This window comes from Artemia sp. Qi Xiang Cuo, chromosome 11 (genome assembly GCF_049724085.1).
Source record: "Artemia sp. Qi Xiang Cuo chromosome 11, ASM4972408v1, whole genome shotgun sequence".
Lineage (NCBI taxonomy): Eukaryota > Metazoa > Arthropoda > Branchiopoda > Anostraca > Artemiidae > Artemia > Artemia sp. Qi Xiang Cuo.
In genome coordinates this window covers 17,177,924-17,200,943 of record NC_142804.1, presented here as the reverse complement: position 1 = coordinate 17,200,943, position 23,020 = coordinate 17,177,924, and the positions used below count along the sequence as shown (strand labels likewise).

The 23,020-nt window shown below is 34.7% G+C and overlaps 1 protein-coding gene across 2 annotated transcripts in view; it reads left to right on the top strand.

Annotated features, from left to right (window-relative positions):
* LOC148946709 (glutathione synthetase-like) overlaps positions 1 to 23,020 on the top strand; it is an 86,531-nt gene that overhangs the window by 44,125 nt on the left and 19,386 nt on the right. For both annotated transcript variants that reach the window (XM_089096344.1, XM_089096343.1), the window contains exons 5-9: positions 2,515 to 2,654; positions 6,935 to 6,977; positions 10,389 to 10,474; positions 14,957 to 15,130; positions 17,538 to 17,660. In XM_089096344.1, coding sequence (XP_088952470.1) covers positions 2,515 to 2,654; positions 6,935 to 6,977; positions 10,389 to 10,474; positions 14,957 to 15,130; positions 17,538 to 17,660 — 566 coding nt within the window. The remainder of the gene's footprint in view (positions 1 to 2,514; positions 2,655 to 6,934; positions 6,978 to 10,388; positions 10,475 to 14,956; positions 15,131 to 17,537; positions 17,661 to 23,020) is intronic.

The window sequence follows — 23,020 nt, the reverse complement described above, 5'->3', positions numbered from 1 at the left end:
ATAAATGAATATCTTTTATTCCCCAACTATGTGGTACAAGCCATTTTTTTCTTCTTATTTGAAAACACAGCATTCTGTATCATAATCAACATGGCTAAGTAGATTTAGCAAAGAAAGATTTGTCTCCCGTGAGTTATCATTCTTTTTTACGATGTCACATTATAGAACAGACTGTCGTAGAAATTTGAGGGTGGTACCGTTCCATCGCAAGTAAGAAATTAAGTTCCCTTTTAGGGGGTCGAAACTAATAGAAGAAAACCCCTTCCTGTGCGAAATGTGACTCTAGTTGCCTTTGCATCCTCATATGTCACTGATTCAGTGTTTCAAGAAAGTCACCTTGATCACAATTTTCAAAAGTTTTAAAGGTGTGCATGATAAATGTAGCCGTAATAAAGAAGAGGCATGGAGAGGAGGAGGAGACGTGATATGTGAAAGACGTGAAATAGTTGTAGTCACAAACAGACATTGAGAGGAGAGGAGGGGTTGGAGCCTGAAATTATATCAGATATGTCATATAAAAAATAAGTGACAAGAGAGTCGATAATTGACAAGTTTACTTTAAAAAAGAGTGAAAAACAGAAAAAAAAACGTGGAATGAGGGAGCCAGAAAAAAATCTTACAAGAGGAAAAGGTATGGTAAAGAAAGAAAGCTAAAACCAAGAAGAAAAGGCACGCTGAAGAAACAAAAACTGACCAACCTGATTGATATGAGAAGCATAAATCAGTTAGAGATCAAGTGAGAACATTGTTATGGAAAATTACACAAGGCAATGAGGAGGCTATAGTTGTAGTCACAAAGAGACATGGAGAGGAGAGGAGGGGTTGGAGCCTGAAATTATATCAGATATGTCATATAAAAATAAGTGACAAGAGAGCCAATAATTGACAAGTTTACTTTAAAAAAGAGTGAAAAACAGAAAAAAACGTGGAATGAGGGAGCCAGAAAAAAATCTTACAAGAAGAAAAGGTATGGCAAAGAAAGAAAGCTAAAACCAAGAAGAAAAGGCACGCTGAAGAAACAAAAAACTGACCAACCTGATTGATATGAGAAGCATAAATCAGTTAGAGATCAAGTGAGAACATTGTCAAGGAAAATTACACAATTTTACAGAACATTGTCAAGACAATGAGGAGGCTATAGTTGTAGTCACAAAGAGACATGGAGAGGAGAGGAGGGTTTGGAGCCTGAAATTATATCAGATGTGTCATATAAAAAATATGCTTCACGCATTTTAGAATGTAAGTGTAGACATGATAAGGAGGAGGTATGAAAAGTGTAGTTGTAGGGATTAGGGCTTTAAATTACGTCAGAAAGGCCGTATAAAGCTGAGTCTTCATAGATACATTTTGAAATTTGATATGGTACACCTTATTGAAATGATTTTCAGAGTCATACAAGAGGTTTAAGTTTTTGGGATTGAAGGACCCAAATAAGGCCCCTGATTCGCCTCTCTGACTCTAAATATAAGCTAATCAAACCCACAATTTTATCGAACAAAAACGGTGTTTTAAGATGTATAAGCTGGTTGGCTTTAAATCTGAGGCTGTTTGTGCAACATAGACGTCAAAAATAAAAACGTATTAAGTAGACACTTCAATAACTATGGACACTGCAAACCCTCTTGAAATCAGAGCTAATAAAGAATTTACAATCTTGACGACTGAAGTTAAGCAGGGCCTCCGATATGACTCTCTAACCTTTCCTATATTCATTTGGCACTTAAGCCATGACAATGCTATAGCCTTTTTGTGGATTTGTCGAGTAACAACACCACTTGTATTTGTGGTATTTGATGTTTTTCAAGTTTGATTCTACTCGTTATTGTAATTTTTCTTCATTTTAGGTTTCATTTCGTAATAGTTTTGCTCCTTTTTTACACCTAAATAAGAACAGTTGTTGCTCCTTTTAAGCTGTAGGTTTGCTCTTTGCTATTTATGAGAGAAGTTATTTTTTATTCTAATTTTTGAAGATTTGATCATAAAACTTTCTATTATTCTTTAGGCTTCGGTTTTGCAGGAAGCTGTTCTTATGCTTTTTTGACAAACCACCTCTTAATTTAGTTTCTTTGACTTTTTCTGTGGCCTTTTTTGTGTCACATATTGTCAAACTAATGCGATTGCCAAAGTCACTCTTTACCATGGATCACATGCTGCCATCCAATAATTCTGCGCATTATCTTCAATCTGGAAGTTCTTATCCCTCACCTTTTATGTCATTTTAGATACTAAGCTGTCAGAAAGAAAGGATATATCAGGGTAGAGACGACCAGACCATTATGATGTCTTTTTAAGGTTTATTTTGAATTGGCCTGCACTCACATCCACGCGTGTTAAAATTAATACATGAGCAGAGGAACATTAGATGGCAGATGTTTTTTTTTTTTTTTTTTTTTTTTTTTTTTTTTTTTTTGCAGAAATCACTAGTGTGAGTAATTATGTTAGTTTGAATGATCTGTGTCTGTAATCATGTTAGTTTGAACGATCTTTGTCTCTGGTATGGCTCTTAATTTTCAGGATCTTTTTCTTGGCTTAATTCGAAGCGATTACATGATAGAAAAATCACAAAATGGTGAATATAAGCTATCCATGGTGGAGATAAATACTATTGCTGCTGGATTTGGATGGATGGGTCCCGTTTCAGGGATGATCCACAAGTGAGTTTATGCTTATCATGTTCAGTTACAGCTTACTAAGGTTTCGAACATTTATATATTTACAATGAGCTGAATGACAGGATTGTTAATATTTTTTTAGGAGGAAGGAATCACATTTTAGTATCTCCAGCGGACCGGCTTTGCCAGTTTTGAATTGTGAAAGGTCCTGAAATTTACTGAATGGTTGTATAAAATGTGTTAGAAATGGTGTAAGTCAGGAGATTTATGGCAAGATTTATCAAAACTGTAAGAGGTAAAATAATATTAGTAAAAATTGCACTTTCTTTTGCAAAAACATCATAGAGTTAAATTTTTTTCTGCTTAATAGGAGTTCCATAGTGTTGCTGCTGTTTAACCCTTTCTTTCCGTAAGTTGCTGGCTTGGTGTGGAATCAGGGATTAAACAGGGTTGTGTATCAGGGGTAAAGCAGGGTTGTGTCCTATTCCGTTTGTATAGATTATTCTGCTGGACATGGTTTTGAGGAATGCCTGTTGGAGAACATTGTAGCCAACTGAAAGTAATACTCTCCTAAACTTTGATTGTGTAGATGATTTGAGCGTCCTAGATGAACTGTTAACTAAAAGAATAATTCTTTTAGAGGTTTTGAGAGTTGAGGGTGCAAGGAAAGGTTTTGAAAATTAATTTTAAAAATACTAAATGGCTTAGATTAATCAAAAATTGAGGTAAAGAGATGATATTAGGTAATAAGAAAATCGATGGAGTGGATAGTTTCAGTTACCTGGGTAGTTTTGTTAGAAATGGTGGTGGATGCAGTGAAGATGTAAAAGGTGGAACAGCCAAGGAGCAGCATGTTTTTTTCGCAGTCGAAAAAAAGTTGGAAATTAATTCTTAAAAATAAAATCCCGATTTTTGTGGCTATAGTGAGAGAATGGCTCAGGTGACATCGCCACGATTTAGGGATGAACGATGATAATTTGCCAAACTTTCGACTTTTTCGCCACCCATCTGGGGGCAAGCGAAAAACAGGTCATCCTCAAATGGGATGGAAAGAGGTCGTAAGATCAAATTTAAAGGAATTTAAAATTTCATGGGAGAGGATAAAGAGTTAAGCTTTGGATATTTTGAGTGAAGAAGAACTATGCACGGCTGTGTTGGCTTGACTTTCCACGACTGTGCACGGCTGGAGTTTTTTGTAGTAGCTTAATCAGTAGCTCTTATGTTTTTTCTTTAATTTTGTGTTTTTTAGCTGTTGTTTTGTTTAGATGGACTTAGTTTCAGTGGCGATTTATAAGTTTAATCAATTTTTGTTCCTTGATTTTTGCGGTTTCTTGTGGACTTGAAGAAAGCTGCAAGACCAATATTTGCCAGAAGAGTTAACTAAACTTTAAAAGTGAAATGTTACCGCTCGTGGAAGATTTTTGTGGAAAGTGGCTCTTAGTGCCAGATTCAAACTACTACATTCATGGATTGCGTCTATGAATAACAAAAAGCTGCCAGACCATTATATCCAAAAAGAGAAGAATGAGTTGGGCTTGGCTGTAAATTCTTGCTGCTAATGGACGACTTTGGCTAATGGCTTTAGCACTAGATTCAAATTATTGCACTCATGGCTTCAATACAACCTGCAAATATTACTTTTTCTTTATTTGGTGAATCAATAACTTTTGAAAACCTTGTAGAATTGTAACTGAGACTCAGTTACAATTGGCAGTCTGGTGATGCAAGACGATATGGAAGCGTGCTCAATCTCCAAATACCTTGTTTTGTCAGTGAGTATACGAGACAATTTTCACTATTCTGTCTTACAAGCCAGGTTTGCTTTCTATAACAGTTTTGCTGTTAAGACACGCTTTCGGGCTTCCTGATTTTCTGGGAAATGATTTCTGGCGTACTGGAAATATGTGCCTTCTAGCATATTTGCTATCTAGGCACTAAATACTAAAACAGTAGTAAACTAAATACCCTTAAAACAGTTTATAAAGTTTTTCTAAAATGTATGTTTTTTATGTGACGATTGTTACCATTCAGGCGAAAATTCAACCTTATTGACTTCATTTTATCATCAAACCAGCCTTATTAAACTTTTAATGACAAAATTTAAATACCTCAGGCAGTTTATTTATTCTAGCATGAAAAATAAGTCGTAAGAAAAGATTTAAGGGAAATTGGAAGTTCTTGGGGGGTGTAAAGAGGGAAGCTTTGAATAGATTGGGATGGAGGAGGAGAGTGCGTAGCTCTATTAGCCTCAGACAGCTTGGTGCTGCAATGAGTTGGTATTACCTGTTGTAGTAGTAATTGCATTAATACCCAATTATATTAACACCCAATGGATATCCAATTATATTAGTAGCGGTTATACCCAATAGTAATTATACCTGGTAATACCAGGGCCGTATCCAGGATTTTTGTTCGGGGGGGGGGGGGGTTTACCCGATTTTTTACCTGGGCCTTTTTATAACATCCTCGAGCAACATTACGTTAGCTCGATACCGTTTGTACCCCCCATGCGAACGAGGACGCGTCCACCAGGCAAACTTTCGTATCTATAAGGGGCATTTTTTTTTTTTTTATAGTAACGCAAAAACAAGACAAGTATTTACATACAGTTAAATACTACAAGGTTTTTTTTTTTTTGCGCAAAAATAAGCCAAATAGTAGGCTAGAGGTAGTCTATATATTTTTTATTTTTTTTTTTTTTTTTGCTAAAAGTAAGGGCGAAAATATATAAAACGAAATCCAGGCGACGACTTTTCTTCCCTACAAAAATGTCGATGACCTTGTCAGGGCAGATGTCAACGTCCCTATGGACTGCAAGGAGGGCTAAGCCACTCAATCGTTCTTCTCATGTTGAATTTCTCAGCCAGGTTTTGAGCCTTCTGAGAGTTGAGAAACTTCTTTCCGGAGTAGCAGTGCTAACAGATAGCGTCGCAAGAACAGCCAGAAGAAGAAAAACATTTGGAAAAAAGGTGGCATCGCATGCCTGAAGCGAAGACACAGCACAAGTAGGCCTCTCTGATACCGGAACATTCTCCCACTTGATGCGCCATAGCTCAATTTCTTGCTTCAGACAGTCTGGCTCGGGAAGAATATCGCCATACAGTTCAACCAATGACTCCAGGTTTAATGCCTTCAGATCGACAGAAACAATTTTGGCAGGAGAAAGGACGCTGAGATTTGACAGCAGTTTCTGGTGAAGCTCAAATCGTTGTTTCAGCTCGGAAGTGGAGAGGTCCAGGAAAGGAATAAAGAGCGAGGTTTTATAGTGGTGGAGAAGGTCTTGATCGTCTGCGTGCATACTCCGGCCACCTCTCGTCCTTGGACGAGTCATCTCCAGTCCTAAGTCGCTGGCAAAACGCTGAGCTTCGACAAAACGACCGATGTCATTTGCAAACAACGACAAAGACTGGTGCAAGTGCGTGTTGCGTCGTGGTTGGTTCCAGTGTGCGTGATTCAGAAGCTTCAACGATGGCTCCAGTGCCCTTCAGATCCACAGGTGTAGATGAATGCTTCGCAGACGTCCCGCTAATGCCACTGTCAGAAACATCCCTGGTCCGCTTGGGCGCGAAAAACGACGTAATGTCACACTTCCTCTTCATGTTGAAAATCGCTCTTCTTTTAGCCAAGTCCGAAATTGAACTGAACTGAACTGACAATCTTGCACTGTCTTATACCATACCTCGAGCGCCCATTAATCCTAATTTACTATGCAAGGTCAGGTGAACATGGGGTTACCTAATTGCGTAAGCTGATCAGAGTGCATATTACTAACCCTAATTTACTATGCAAGGTCAGGTGAACATGGGGTTACCTAATTGCGTAAGCTGATCAGAGCGCATATTATTAACCCTAATTTAGTATGCAAGGTCAGGTGAACGTGGGGTTACCTACAGTTACCTAATTGCGTAAGCTGATCAGAACCGTTAACCCACAAAATGCAATAGGATTTAGTGTGGGAGCATATTTTTTTTCTGGTAAGGTTTTGTCTTTACAGGTATTTTTTAGACTAATTTTCGACTCGGTCAAAAATTTTGGGGGGGGGGGGTTCAAACCGGGTAAACCCCCCCCCTCTGGATACGGCCTTGGGTTATACCCAATAGTGGTAACCGTGGGTTCAGAATATTGACTGTTTGCTGTGATCGTAAAGTTCAATTGCTGTCATTTTAACATGGCCAATAATTTCCGGAAGAAATGCTGCGAGACAAATGTTAAATTAACTCTAATTACCCGTGTAACTACATTTCCCGTGTAACTACAAATCGTTTTGTGAAAGTTTGTTGTATTTTCATGAATCGTTTATTAAAGGGTTCGTTTTCTTCTAGATTTGTGCTGTCGGAATTGGATGCTGATGAACATATTCCTAAAGTAAGCATTGCCTAGAGTTTCATTCTAAAATAGGGTAGAATCTTGACTTTTAGCATCTTTTATAACCATCAAACGCGAGAGGCATCAAAATTTCCCAGATGCACAACATGGCAAATTTCTATAGAAAAAAGTAGTTTTTGAATGTTTTTTTTTTTTTATCAGGGATCAATTGGCAAATAACCAGTTATATTCGGTGTTGCTAATTAAAAATATTCAGATATTTGGGTTGTTTCCTTGATTGCTACGATATTACCTGTGGTATATACTTTTTCTTAACAATTCTTATGCGGATGACAAACAAGTGTTAAAAGACAGTCTATGCACGGAGTATTTCAGCTGTACCATCGGTAGCCATCATCAATGGAAAGGAAATTACAGTTTTAAAAATATAAAAGACTAGGGCTTAAAATCAGCTATAAAATTCACAACTAAAAAAAGAAAAAATACACTAAAAAAAAGACAAAGAAATGACCTCACTCTGACTCTGTATAAATTTTAGTTTTCTTTTCTTTTTAAGATCAAATTTATCCTTATATTAATGCAATTATGATTGAAGATTAAAAAAAAATAAGCTTTATTGCTCTGGTGTGTGATTTTGTGTTGCAAAATCACATCTGAATTCCAAATTTTTTAAAAATTTGAGGGTTTATATTTTTTTATAATTTTGATTGTAGAGGGGGCAAAATGGCTATAGAAATGGGGGCTCTACCCTAGCCCCCATTGATCAACGTTTTGGTCAACGTATAAGATAGAGGAAGGGAAACAGCAGCTTACCGGGACTAAAAACTGTCCATTCACTGGTTATCTTGGTTCTTTTGAACACCATTCAGTAGTGCTCCATGCTTTAAAAGTAAATCATTATCATAGAAACACATAGAAGAAGTAAAATTCAAGTTTCCAAAACTCAACCCAGAGAAAAATCTCTGCAGAGCAGCAGTTCTCAAAATATAGAAAACCCTGTAGAGGATTTCAGAGAAATTTTGGCAGGGCTACAAAAAGTGCCGTATATTTTACTATTTATAGTAAATAGTATCTGTTGATACTATCTGGAATAATATTTGGTGAGTTTTAATTAATCGGTAAATATTTATGTTCCATCGATTATCATTAATACACAGTGAGTCTGGGGAGCTTCTGTTTAAACCGATTTCCAAGTAATATCTGAAATTCAGATTCTGAGTTTTAAATTAAAAAAAAATAATTTAAGGTTTATGTTCCATGAAGGAAGTTTTCATGGGGGAAGGGAAATTGCCATGAAGGGGGCGCCGGACTTGCCAGCATTATTTATTGGTTATTGGGAAGTATACAGACATTTTCAGGAAGGATTTTTTTCTGGAGGGGGGGGCTGGAGGAGGGGGTTACTCGGGAGAATCCTTCCGTGGAGGATGTTTCTTTGGGGTAAGGGACATTCCTATGAATGGGGCGCCGGATTTCCAAGCATTATTTAAAAAAACGATCAGAAATTCGACGTCGCAGTTAATCTCATGATTGCAGCTGCCTATGATATGAGCAAACAAAGTTCTGGGCTGAAAATTTATAACTGTACCACAAGCGGGGAAAACCCGATGATGATGAAACACGTAGAAGATCTTCTAAGAATCTTCTAAAACACGTAGAAGATTACTCTAAGACTGTGAATTCTGCGGGCTTAAAAAAATCTGAAATTGAAAGTATTTTGAATTGATAAGGTATTTGAGATGTGGTGTATAGGCGTAAAATGACTGAAAATACCTATAAAACAACTTGTCAAAATTTCTTGCTGAATTCTCTAAAAAGGCTCTACCTGCTTGTAAAACCTGTTTTTTGCGCTGCTGAAGGAAGTTGCTTCTTTGGATGTCGTCTTACACTGGCTTTAAGCGCAAGTAATTTCTCCTCGCCTTAAGTCCGCAACACTTTTTAATAGCAACAAGTAAAAGTAGCCTTTTTGAGTGAGATGTCACACAGGCTTTAGGCCTGTGGTATTTTCCAGACTTAAACCTGTATCACTTTTAAGCTACGGTACAAAAAGTTTCTGTTTTGAGTGCTATGTGGAAGCCTTATAGTAGATGTATGTTTCTTAGTCGCTGTCGAATGACCTAATTTGTGTCGTAATTATTTGGAACTTCTTGGCAAGAAGATTTGAGATAAATTTAAGCATTTTGCTTGGTTAAAAATTTGGTTTTAAAGTCCTCGTACCACTTTTCTCGTACTGCTCGTACGAGAAACTACTCGTACTACTTTCAAAAAAAGTAAAAAGAATGGAAAAACTGAGTCTTTTTAAATCAAACTTAAAAGTAATTTATAAGATCATGCTTTGTTTATATTTAAGACAAATGAAAAAATAAAAGAAAAACTGGGATAATAACTTTTATTAAAAGCAGCATAACTGCGATTCAGTTGGATGGTGCAGCTGGATGATGCAGCTTGATGCCTAGAGTATTATTCCACCCTACTTTTTGACACGTAACGTTGTATAAATTCTTTATATAGACTTGTTGGTTTGCTCTTATTTTTCGCCATTTATTTAGTTGCTTCTCGCTAGTTTTTGATTCCCTTTTTTTTCATATCCAGATGTAAATCCAAGACATTTGGTAACTATTTACACTGTACAAACAAAATTAAAAGAGAAAAACGTTATTTGTCCATCTGACTGTAAAAAGGAGACTTGTACTATAGACATTCGTTTGCCTTTCAGTGATTACAGTAATTGCAGTTCTGGAAGTGTTTAAAATGTGAGTTCTATTTATTTGTTTATTTTGTGTTTTTTTCTCTCTTTGTGTATTAGTTGTTATTTTTTTTTTAGATGATTTTATTGTAGAAAAATTTTGTTTCTTTTTCCTTAAAGTTTTTTTTTGTTGTTGAAAAAGGCACCCAGACGTGGAGCCGAAACATTCTTTTTTTTTATCATTTAAAGTTTTGTTGTTGTTTTTTCGTGTTTTTGTTGCACTGCTTTATTCAAATTAAAGCCTGTTTTTTTTGTAAATGGAAAAGCAGTGTGGTCTGTAAGAAATTATACAATTAAGAAATAAGAAAGTATTTGCAGTGTATTTTTACCGTATACTGAAATTTCAGTTTTTTCGACAATAATCTCAAGCGATAAATCGACCTTATTCCTGATCAAAGAAGTCTTACTTCTGTTAGAAATAAGTCTACAATCACTGACCAAGAGAATGTATATCAAATGTTTACAACTGATAGCTATATTACAATCCCCTTTACCAATACCTACGGTTTCTTGAAATATACGTTTCAGGCTTAGAAGGGCCCTTGAAAATATTTGAAACTACTAGCAAATGAGTTATATCTTAATTAGCTTTATTTAATTACTAGTTACACAGAAACGGGTTTATCTACATACGTCTTTTATGGTGAGCACGGTGGTATGGTCGTAACACAAACGACTTAGTTGATAATTCTTGTTTCTTTTTCCAGTTACCTGCTAATAATGCACTAGAAGCCATAACTGATGGAATGCATGAAGCTTGGATGCACTATCAGTCTTCCTACAAAGCTCCAAGGTGACACCATATTTTTATGTAAAATTAATAAGATGATTGGGCTAGGGAAAATTTAAATTAATAGGTCGCAGAAAATTGACTAGACGAATAAAAAAAACAAAAACAAAGAAGACAGCAAATGATCCGAACAATAGTTAAATTTACGGAGAAAATTGAAAAATCTTGAGGGCTTGATATCTTTGGGGAGGAGGATAATAAAAGTTATGCCATGTAAGAAAGTGCAGCTCCACTACTGTCATCATCAAGTTGTCATAGTTTTATATTATTTGAGACCGACATAATTTTGAAGACTCCTTCTTTATCAAAACTAAGTGCCCACTTGCAGTACTGAGGCCTCTAAACGAGAGTTAATTGTTGGGGCCAAAAGAGTGTATTTCACATTTCATGTGTGATAATAAAAAATTTAAAAACTTTCTGCAGGAAGAACCTTTTAGATAGATAATCAAGTGGAAAAATTTATAACCAATAAAGGTTGCTGTTGAAAAATTTGGCCTTCTTTTTTTAATATTGCACATACAGAATATTGAAAACAAACTCTTGAGACCACAGTTGCAATGGAAAACCGGAGGGAAATTCACAGCCAGTGAAAACAAGGAACAAAAATGCAAGGTTTCAACCGTGGCCTCCCCTCAACCGTCTTCAGTGTAAAAAGAATAAAATTATAAATTGAAACTCACGAAAAGAAATAAAAAGAGAAACTTCAAGAACTAAAGATTAAAATGAACAATCAGCTTCTCAAGTAAACAGTAAAGAGGTGACTATTTTATTTGTATCTTCTTCTTGTTTTCACATGTTCTGAATTTTCCTCGTTTTTTTTTTTTTATAATCCACGTTTTCTCTTTTTGAAATAATATTGAATACTTTACATCTGTTAATCTTTGAACTACAGAGACTTTGTGTCCCAATTAAGACTACTTTCTCTCTCTTCTACTCTCTATAAATTGAATACTATCCTCAGGTGTGACAAGTATATATACACTCCGTAGGCAAATCATAGGACTACAGAGACTCATTTGTGAAAAAAGTGAATTATTCATTTTTGTGCGACGAAATGCACATAAAAATACCGTATTTTCTACATTAACTAACATTGGTAATGGCGTGACAGATTGGGGGGGGGGGGAAGGGGTATAATGCTTAAAAAGTTGTGTATATGCCCGACATACCCAGATTTTGTTGATCTTAGTTTTGCTGGTATGAATAACGGGCACCTTTGGGAGAGATCTGTTGCCTGTCTAAGGTGTGTTGTGGTGTCGCCCTAAATTTTTTGCTACTCTCTATAACTATACGTAGGCAATGGATTCCAGTGTGGGTTTTCGTTCGACATTGATTTAATGTGCTGGTGGGAGGAGTGACAGGCAATCTGCAACTTTACTATGTACTACATGCAACATGGCGATAACTAACTCTAACTTTAATATCATGAATGACCACAACGACTGAAAAATTTACTATACCAAAAATAGAAATGAACTCTCTTTTATACCTCTTTAGTTATAAACTGATAATAGTTAGATGTTATCGTTGTTTCTAAAGAAAAAGCGAAACTGAATAGAAGGAAATCATTCGTGCTTTAATATGGACTTGAAAGAAGTTAAAACTAATAGTATCATTCACAGTACAGTTTTACTAAGTAGAATGAAAACAATTCCAAAATAGCTTCAATTTAGATTAATTTAAAATTTAATTTGGATTTTAAACTAAAACTTAGCTAAGATTAAATACAAATTTAATTTATATATTAAAAGATTTAAATTTGAATTTAGAATTAAAACGTTTTTTTTAATTTTTTATTAAATTATAAAATTTGGATTTTCCTTAAAGGTCTAAGATTCTTTGGGTGAAATCTGACACTTTCCGAAAGTGAGCAAATTCTCTTCTTTTTATAGATCATAAAATGATTGAGGTTAGGCTAGAATGCAGAGCAGGTTGGTTTGTTGGTTTGTTGAGTCGTAATTTTCTTTTTTTTTCTTTCTTGAAATAGTTTTGACAAATATTGGCAAATTCCTTCCAAAGTCCAATTTTTCGGGATTTTATCTTTAGCCCAGAGTGCAGCAAAAGTAAAGAAAAAGTTAAACTAGGTAAACTTTCTATTTAGTTTTCTAACTTTTCAAACAATCAGATTTTAAATATTGAGTATAAGTTTTCATCAAATTTATTTTCAGTTTTATTTCAGATTCTATAATTAGCAATATTATTTTGTGTGATTGCAGTAAATGGAAAAATACTCCCCCCCCCCGGTAAATACCCCCCCCCCCCGTGGAAAATAAAGCTCTCCAAATTTGAGAGTTTTATTTGAGTTTAATTTTTTTAATTTCCGTAAGGGGAAGGAATTTTAGAACTTGTGTGTTGTGCGCCACTCACTCAAGTTTACGCTTTGTAAAATTCGAGAAAACACCCGTTTTTTTCGTTAGTTTTTTCGTTACTTTAGAAATAAATTTGGGCTATAGATTTGCACATTAGGGGGGGGGGGAAGTAAAGCGGGTCTGCATGCAAAATGTGTTTGGTACAATTATTCTACATATTAGATAGATAGATAAATAAGTGTACTTTAAAGCCAAATATACGGTCATGAACACAGTAAAATAACATAAATGAAAGGCATAAATGACATAAACTTTTATCAGCGATCATCATAAAACACTTAAATGAAACTACATTTTTTTAGTTAACAAAATTCCCAGATACCTCGCTATTCTTCTGTAATTCTTTTTTTGCCATATATCTAGAAAGAATTGTTTTCTTACTTTAAACTGTTACAATCCTTAACCCCCCCCTCCTATTTGCAAATAAATATCACAAATTATAAATTTCCCATATATTCTGTCACTTGTCTTTGTCTTGTCTCGCGCTAAGCTGTAAAAACGGTTTACAGCTAACGGTAACTAACAGCTAACGGTAACGGTAACTAACGAAGAAACCGGTTTTGTTCTTGAGTTTTACACAGCGTGAACTTGAGTAAGTTGCCCATAACACACAAGTAACAAAACTCCTTTCCCTTACGGAAATTAAAAAAATAAAACTCAAATAAAATTCTCAAATTTGAAAAACCTTCTTTTCCACGGGGGGGGGTATTTTTCGGGGAGGGGCAATGGCCCCGGGGGGGGGGGTAAACGCCTAGAACCCTTAGTAAGGCACTGTGTGCTGAATTACACTTTAATATTCCTGATCTTCTCTAATCGCGTAATAATTTTTAAGGGTTATATAATTCAATTTATGTTCGTAAATTAATTAAGTTTTGAATTATGCACAGTCATTAAAGTTTTTTTCTAAAAACACACTTACTGATGTTGATGCTAAAAACATAAATATTTATAAACAAAAAGTCATACAAATTTGTATATTTTTCTGATCATGTAATACCTTTAAAGGATCAACAGGGTGATTCAAGTTCTATTGCACTTTTATCCTTCGGGTCTACATTGCTCTTCTGAATTTCTGATTCTCCCTTTGAGAACAGCTTAGCAAACTATTTTTGGATATTATGTTAAAAGTTTGAAAACGTCATATGTGACTTTTAGCTGTGACAGTAACAATATAGTAGAACGGTACACAAAAGCTTTTAACCTTTGAAATATGAACGAGACTTTTCCCCTGCCAAGTTTTACAAATGCATTCTGTCTGAATTGCATTCCTTTACATGCTCGTTGATTTTCAGGTATTTTAAACTTAGTATCTCATAATTATCCAATAGTGCACCAACTAAAAAATAAAAATGACTCGCTTAAGGCCTGTTCAAAGCAAGCCCATCCCCTTCGGGTTCTAGGAGGAACAAATCTCTTAGAAACTAGCGTATTCATATTGCATTTTAAGAACCGTTGTTCTAAACTATGAAATTTTAGAGCCTATCACCTTGTCACCTATCAAATTTATGTGTACATGATTGCTTAACAGATCTGATTGCACCCTCCCCGATCGCTACATTTGCATCCACTGTATATTTCTCAACAGGGTGTCGTTTGGAAGATGCAAGGGGGGCAGTTGCCCCCCCAGTAATGTGGAGAAAAAATTACATAGCCCATGCTCCTTGAATATCCAAAAGTAGACCCCTCTTGCCCCCCCCCCTCCCCCCAATGAAAATGTTGTAGATTCGCCCCTGTTTTTCAATAGATAACCAGTTTTCTTTTACTGCCCAATGAGAGACAATAAATTGGAAAGACTTGAAATGTGTGTTTTTCCTTGGGTTGGTAGTACCTGATTTATATATTTTTCCTTAAAATTTCTTTTCAACAAATGAGTGGAATTTCTTTTTCATTTGCCCTCTTAAATGTGTTCATGGGCATGTGCATAGTTTATATCTATGACAGGTTTCTATTAGCTGAGAAGCGCATGGTAGCGTGGTAAACTAGCATATTCATATTGCATTTTAAGAACCGTTGTTCTAAGCTATGAAATTTTAGAGCCTATAACCCCGCCCCCTACCTTTTTGCGTGCGCCTGTCTACTAGTCCAAGTGATAATGTCGCTTACAATTGTGTTGCAGCTCAGTCGTAATGATAATTGTGGAGGATGTGTCTTACAACATATGTGATCAAAGGTTTCATGAATTTGAATTGGCCAAGAAAAACCCAAAGGCTCGAACAATTCGGAGGACTCTTACTCAAGTTGGTGAACAAGGGTGGCTCGATAATTCCGATTCTAAATCACGGTTGAAAATGTGAGATTTTTTATTTTCAATTTTTTTCAAAATATATAATTTCGTGGTGTGCTTATATTTTAATTTGAGCATCAAATATTATTAATGTCTAAATGAGATGTATACACTAATTTAAATAGTCAAAAAGAAGCACTGCTCAAATTATTAATTGCTAAGGCATAATGTTTTTGATAATGATTAATGTCTTAAGCATTTTACTACTAAATAGCACTGAACTTTGTTGCTACTTCTTAAATAATGATAATCAGATCTGCAAATAGGATGGGTCGAAGAAGATGGGTAGCACATTTAAAGTATATTTTTTTAAAATTGTTAAAAAAGCACCCTGTTCAAATTTTGAAACACTAAGGCTTAGCGTTTGTGACAGTAATTAAAGTCGTTTTAAATATTTTATTACCGCATAGTAATGAATCTTGTTGTAACTCCTTAAATAATGACAACCTTATCTATACTTATGCAAGATAGAGGGAGGGGGCTTATCCCTTTAATCAAATTGAAAGCAATCTGGCCATCTTTTAATACTACCTGAAACACTAAAAGTATAAATAATGTATAAAATTAAAAACACTACATAAAATTGACTCTGTTCACGTGATTTTGCGTATAATAAGTTCTGTATTACTTATGAAAAAGAACATACACTATGTACAATTTTGTCCGTACGTACGTATGCAACAGTCATGAAAAATTTCTTAAATATTTTATTACCAAATTTTAGTTAACCTTATTGCTACTTTTAAAATGATAAAATCATGCCTCTATGCATAGATTGGATAAGAAGGGGGTTGCTTACCCCCTTAAAAAAAGACCATCTGGCCGTCTTGAGTTCTTCCTGAGATAGTACAAAGTAAATAATAGATACAATTAAGAACATTTATATAATACCTTTTTCGATCCTTGTTTTTTTTTAAATTGGCTGCTTGCATTTAAAATATACATTGAACACATTTATAATATGTATATTAATTAAGCAATCTTGTGATGAAAGTGAAAATATTTTATATGCTCCGAAAGTATACAGCTGGAGAGAAGAGAATCCGAAATAAAGCCTTCACAAACTCATCACAGTGTTAAACTGGCTAATTCCAATTGCAGGGGAACTTTTCTACGTCAAAAGACATTTGCTTAGAATACATACTAATCTTATTAGAATACATAAAATACATGCATTTTCTCTGCTCAATGAGTAGAAAAAATTGGGATAAAAATGGGCTAAACTGCGGAATCGGGAATTGGGCTAAAAATGGATATTCGAATGCCAAACATATCAGAATTTTTTTTACGAGATCTTCTAGATCTTAGTCTACAGTACAGTGAAAACCAGTATAACTTTTGACAGGTGATTTCAGAGACAGGTTGACTTGATACATTGACTTCTGAACGATTCAAATGGTTAGTTGCTTGTTTCCGCGATACAAATTCAATCATAATCTTGCCAAAATTAATACCCCCCCCCTCCCCCTTAAATGAAATACCTACTTTATATGCGTTAATAACTACACATAATACCTAAATGTCTACTTTAAATACCAACCATTATATTAAATAAAACTACCCTTGATTAAGGAAACTCAGCTCGATAAAGTAGATTGTTAAAGCTTAACCATAATACTGCAAAGCACTGTGCAGCGAAAGCAGGGAATACGTTATGCGTGCATAATGCACGTATTCGTCTTTTATTCTGTTCAAACAATCATGCCAAGTTCGTCTCAACTGAGCAGAACTTGTTCTTCTCACATGTCGACTTTTTGGACACATCTCTTGCATCTCTTAAGGTCTAAGGGGACTTGCCTTTTCTGCAAAATACTTTGCAGTCTGAGCAGGAAATACGTCTTACGTACATAATGCACGTACTTGTTGCTTTATTTCATTCAAATAAACACGTCAAGACCATCTCAGGAAAATGTATGTAGGTGAAATTGATGGAAAGTTAAACTTTAGTATCTAACCTACATTAAATCCAATGTAGAGACTTCAAAATTCTCCTTAAAGTGAGCAAAACTTGTACCAGGATGAATATTCTGTGAATGTATCATATTGTTCATCTGATAGACACCATAAATAACCCAAGCAGCCGGGAAAAATCTGTATAAAAAGTATAAGCAAACAAGTGAAAACAAGAAAGAATATCGTTAGACAGAGTTAATGTCAAGAAGCGTGGTTTGCACGAAGAAAAGAGTAAGGGTCACTGTCAGGGTAAAAAAAAAAAAGTGTCAGGAATATAGCTAAATGTGGCACCACTAGCTGAATTTGCAAATAACTCCCTTATTCTTGATAGTTAAAAAAAAAAAAAATATATTAATTAATTAATATATTAATTAAAAATATGCTTAACTGATTTATCGAGTTTGCCTCTCGTCGTTATGCCTTTGCATTACCTTTATTTAAATCAATGGCTTTATTTCAGAGGTGAAATAGAAGTTGCTGTGATTTATTTTCGATGTGGCTATGCTCCTGAACAATATCCAACAGAGAAAGAATGGGAAGCTCGTCTTTTGATAGAACGGTCATTAGCCATTAAATGTCCAAGGTAATTGGATCTAAGATTTAATCATAAATAGTTTGAAAAGTCGATTTTTCGAATCGATGATTCAGTATTATATTGTATCAAATCCTTTTTATATTTATTATATGTATATGTTATATTTATTATATTATATGTATATTTATTATTATATGTATGTGTTTTCAGCGTAGTGGTACCATAATTTTTATATTTTTAAAGTACCTATAGTACAATGCTGCTAAAACTCAATAGTTTTCAGTGCATTTATATATTAGGTTATAGTTTGCAAATTTCCCGTGGAGTTTCAGCAGTTGCTGAAGTGCTTTAAAATAGATTAATAATCCAAAAGCTTTATTGGTTTAATTTACATGTAATCTCCAGATTTTTATTTAACTTTGCCTAGGTATAAAATCTTAAACTAATTACCTTTCAACCTTTCTAACATTTTCTAGAAAAGCTCAATTTTAGGTTAGAAATAAACGTTTCTAAATTTCCAATGAAATAGCGATGTAAATATCTGGCATTTTCGTGACATAAAGATTGACGCTGTGTAAAATTAGCTATTGTAGTATTTCAAGCTATGTTCGTTTGTTCAATGGCTGTTCGTTTGTTCAATGTGCTTTAAGTATAATATTACAGAGTGGGCCACAAGTCTCCATACACCGGAAGCTATGTTTAGGTTTGATATATCGAATCTAAAAACATATCAGAAGCTCTATTATCCGATCTGATTAGATGCTGTCTAACTATTTTTGGCGGTGAAAGTTTTAATGTAGAAAGATATCTTGTCGTTTTGCAAGAAGAAACGCTCCCATCCTGGTTAAACGAAGAAGGTGTCTACTCAGTTTACCCCACCTAATTATGGTAATCAAGTATGCCGGTATTTGAATCAGAAGTTTTCAGATGTTGGGCCTCGTCAGCGTTGTCCTGTTGAGGGACTTCTTAATTCCGCTAAGAAGCGCTAAGTGTAACTTTTTTTCTGGGTTTGGTTTAGTTGTATTTTTTGAATTTGGTGTTAAAATTAACCGGCGAAATGTGTATTTTAGGTAATTTTGTTAATTAATTTTTGACGAGCTTAAATTTGGTCTTCGGTGAAGTGTAAAAAATGTTTCAAGGCTGTATTTTCCCACACCCACAACTACCTTTTCAAAACATCATCTACTATTAAGCTACCTCCCATATTCGCTAAAAAGCGCTAAATTAAACATTTTGTTTAAAAATATTTAACGTTTATAGCGTTTTTTAAGTGTTAAAAGTAGCATTAAAATGTTCAACACGGCAAAATTTGGTTATATTTTTCGAATTCGCTGTTAAAATTTTCTGGCGGATCTTGTATTTTAGGCTTAAATTTGTTCTTCGGTGATGGATGAAAAATCTTTCAAAGTTTTATTTTTCCAGTTACATACTCAAAGCGTCATCTATTATTGAGTTACCTCCCAGATCCGCTAAAAAGGGCTAAGATAAACATTTTGTTTAAAAAAGTTTTACTTTTTTAGTGTATTTTTAGTGTTTAACGTAGTGTTAAAATGTTCAACACGACAAAATTTGGTTATATTTTTCAAATTCGTTGTTAAAATTTTCTGGCGGATTTTGTATTTTAAGCTTAAATTTGTACTTTGGTGATGGATGAAAAATCTTTCAAAGTTTTACTTTCCCACACCTACCTACTCAAAATGTCATCGTTGTCTCGGCAAAGTTTGGTTGTATTTTTTGAATTTGATGTTAAAATTTCCCCGCGAATTGTATATTCTGGGTAATTTTGTTAATTGATTTTAAACAAGCTTAAATTTGTTCTTCGGTTGGGGGCGAAAAATCTTTCAAAGTTGTATTTTCCCACAGTTAACTACTCAACACGTCATCTACTATTGAGCTACCTCCCAGATCCGCTGAAAAGCGCTAAGTTAAACATTTTGTTCACAAACGTTTAACGTTTTTAGCGTATTTTTAGTGTTTAACGTATTGTTAAAATGTTCAATACGACAAAATTTGGTTATATTTTTCGGATTCGTTGTAAAAATTTTCTGGCGGATCTTGTATTTTAGGTAGACCCCGGCGCCGCGCCGATGAGGGAAGACCGGCGGCGGCGGGGCCAAAAACAGCACGCCACGCCGCGCCGCGGGTAAGACGTCGGCGGCGCGCCGGCGGCGGGATCAATGTTGACCCCAAAAACTAATGTTTTCATCAGTCTTTCTCAAATCACTGCTTAAATTTACAACAGATTCGAGCCTATTCATGAGTTCAAAACTTCACAAGTTGCTGACTGGAAACTGGTCTTCTTCGTTATTCATCAAGAGAATTAGAAATCTGGTAGAAACGAAATGGCTGTGGCGTTTCATAACCCTTGCATAATACGAGTAGTTGAAGTATCTATTAGCTATGTATTCTTAACATAAATGATTATCAAAATTAACAGTTTTTTTCATAGAGCATTACTGTATATAAAACTTCAAAATACTGTATCACAAAATTCGTCAGTTATCTGGGTAAAAACTTTAAATATAACTTTGAACTTAAAAGCTTAATTTTTTCATAATGCCCTTTGCCTATATCTGTTTTGTCACATTTAAAACAGTTGAAATGGGCGACTTTGATATTGATTTTTTTTTTTGCTCTTTTGGATTCCTAAGAAGCCTTCTTGTACTAAAAACTGGTTTTTAATTACAATTAAAAAAAAATTCATTTTAAAGTTTTTTTGGCTTCTTTATAGAATGTATGTCATGAAGGCTAAGGCTAAACTGCTGCTTTTTTATTGCTTTTGGCTGCTCTTTTGGATATTATTATTTTTTTCTTTTGGGGATTCATTCCAAATTATACACTGATAAATACCTAATATCAGTCAAATTATAAACTGCATCTAAAAGGAGTAAATTTATCAAACTGAGAAATACATGATGAACACTTCACATGAAAACACTTCAATTACGATGAAACAAAAAACACTTAATGGTTTATTCGCTATGGAGAAAAATGAAGTGCCAGCTATTTTCTTAGGTAAAAAAAAAAAAAGCTCATCCGTTTTAAATGTAATTCAATGAAATAATATGCAGACTGAAGTAGCTCCAGGAAAATGTTGAAATGTTCATCCTAGTTCGAAAAAAAACTATCCTAGGTTAAAAAAAACACGCAAAATAACGTTAAACAGCATAGTGTTGCTTGAAAAAAAATTGAGGGTATGAGTAAAGGGGCACAAAGACAACAACAAAAATGTCGAAATTATTCAGATATACCTCAAATTATTGGAAAACTGAGTGATAGATTCGCCATGGCATTCCATAAGATCCAAAAAATCAAATTAAAATGGAGCACACACAAAAGCCAAATAAGGCCAGTAGCCTATGAGAAATCGCAAAATACCCAAGACAATGAACAAGTCCTAATGGGGGGCCCTGGGTCTATCAAAATATTTCAATGGTTTCCCAGGGAATTTGATATCATTTTCTTCTATCTCCACTTTAAATGAAAAAAATAATTATCTTTTGGGCATCCCTGCTTCCAATAAAAAAAAAAATGAGGTATTATCATTTAAAAATGATAGCCCTCTATCCCCCTCCCCTATAGACAATAATTTACAATTATTGTATAACTCATATGTTTGGGGTAACTTCCGGTTCAATCTTTAATTCCCCAACCTTGTACATAGCTTCGTCTATAGCTAAATTTTGTCACAACCGACGGCTGTTTTTTTTTTGGGGGGGGGGGTAAAAATGTTCCAGAAAAAAGATTGTATTTTCTATCAGGGGTTAAACAATTGAGTATTAAACATTAAGAAAGTCTTATCTAAAAGCAGCAAAAAAAAATCTGCAAACTTACAATTAAGTGTAGAAACAATATGTAGGCTGTCAATTTCAAAATCCAACAAAAGGCTGAAGCTGTATAGTAGTCAATGCGTTCTATAATTCCATTCAACTTGAAACTAAAATTCTTGACTTCGAATAATGTAAGAAATAGCAATTGTGAAATTGCTTTAGAAATGATTTAAACTCATTTCATAAAGACGATATTTTTTTTGTCAACATATGAAGAACTGTGTATATTGCAATATTTGCAATAGCATATTCCATCAGTCTGGTTTTTATGCAAAGTAACAAAAGAGCTTAAGATTAATGAACAGGAGAGTCGTGAAAAATTATGATATGCAAAATAATATTTGGCAGGGAAAGTCGCTGGTCACAAATCACTAGGGGTGGCACTGTGATTGCGTTATTTTTGAGAATTCGGGGAACCAAATTTTTTTTCGGGGTGACACATAGATTTTCGGGGAAATGCCCGAAAATTCGGGGATGGTGCAAGCTTTGCTTGATTTCTAATCAGGAAAATCGAAATACTAAACCACACGAGAAGGAAAAGCTCCGACTTTGCGGTTGACGCAATAAAGAATTGCCGTAAAAATAATTTAAAGTCGACCGAACGCCACCGCCTCTGCCGGCGGCGTTACGACACTTCGGCGGTGTTCAACCGGGCCTCTCGTCGGCGGCGTTCGGTCGATCCGCCGGCGCGGCGCCGGGGTCTAATTTTAGGCTTAAATTTGTTCTTCGGTGATGGATGAAAAATCTTTCAAAGTTTTACTTTCCCATACCTACCTACTCAAAATGTCATCTACTATTGAGTTACCTCCCAGATCCGCTAAAAAGCGCTAAGATAAACATTTTGTTTAAAAAAGTTTAACGTTTTTAGCGTATCTTTAGTGTTTAACGTAGTGTTAAAATGTTCAACACGACAAAATTTGGTTATATTTTTAGAATTCGTTGTTAAAATTATCTGGCGGATTTTGTATTTTAAGCTTAAATTTGTTCTTTGGTGATGGATGAAAAATCTTTCGAAGTTTTACTTTCCCACACCTACCTACTCAAAATGTCATCTACTATTGAGTTATATCCCAGATCCGCTAAAAAGCGCTAAGATAAACATTTTGTTTAAAAAAGTTTAACGTTTTTAGCGTATTTTTAGTGTTTAACGTAGTGTTAAAATGTTCAACACGACAAAATTTGGTTATATTTTTCAAATTTGTTGTTAAAATTTTCTGGCGGATTTTGTATTTTAAGCTTAAATTTGTTCTTTGGTGATGGATGAAAAATCTTTCGAAGTTTTACTTTCCCACACCTACCTACTCAAAATGTCATCTACTATTGAGTTATCTCCCAGATCCGCTGAAAAGCGCTAAGATAAACATTTTGTTTTAAAAAGTTTAACGTTTTTAGCGTATTTTTAGTGTTTAACGTAGTGTTAAAATGTTCAACACGACAAAATTTGGTTATATTTTTCAAATTCGTTGTTAAAATTTTCTGGCGGATTTTGTATTTTAAGCTTAAATTTGTTCTTTGGTGATGGATGAAAAATCTTTCGAAGTTTTACTTTCCCACACCTACCTACTCAAAATGTCATCT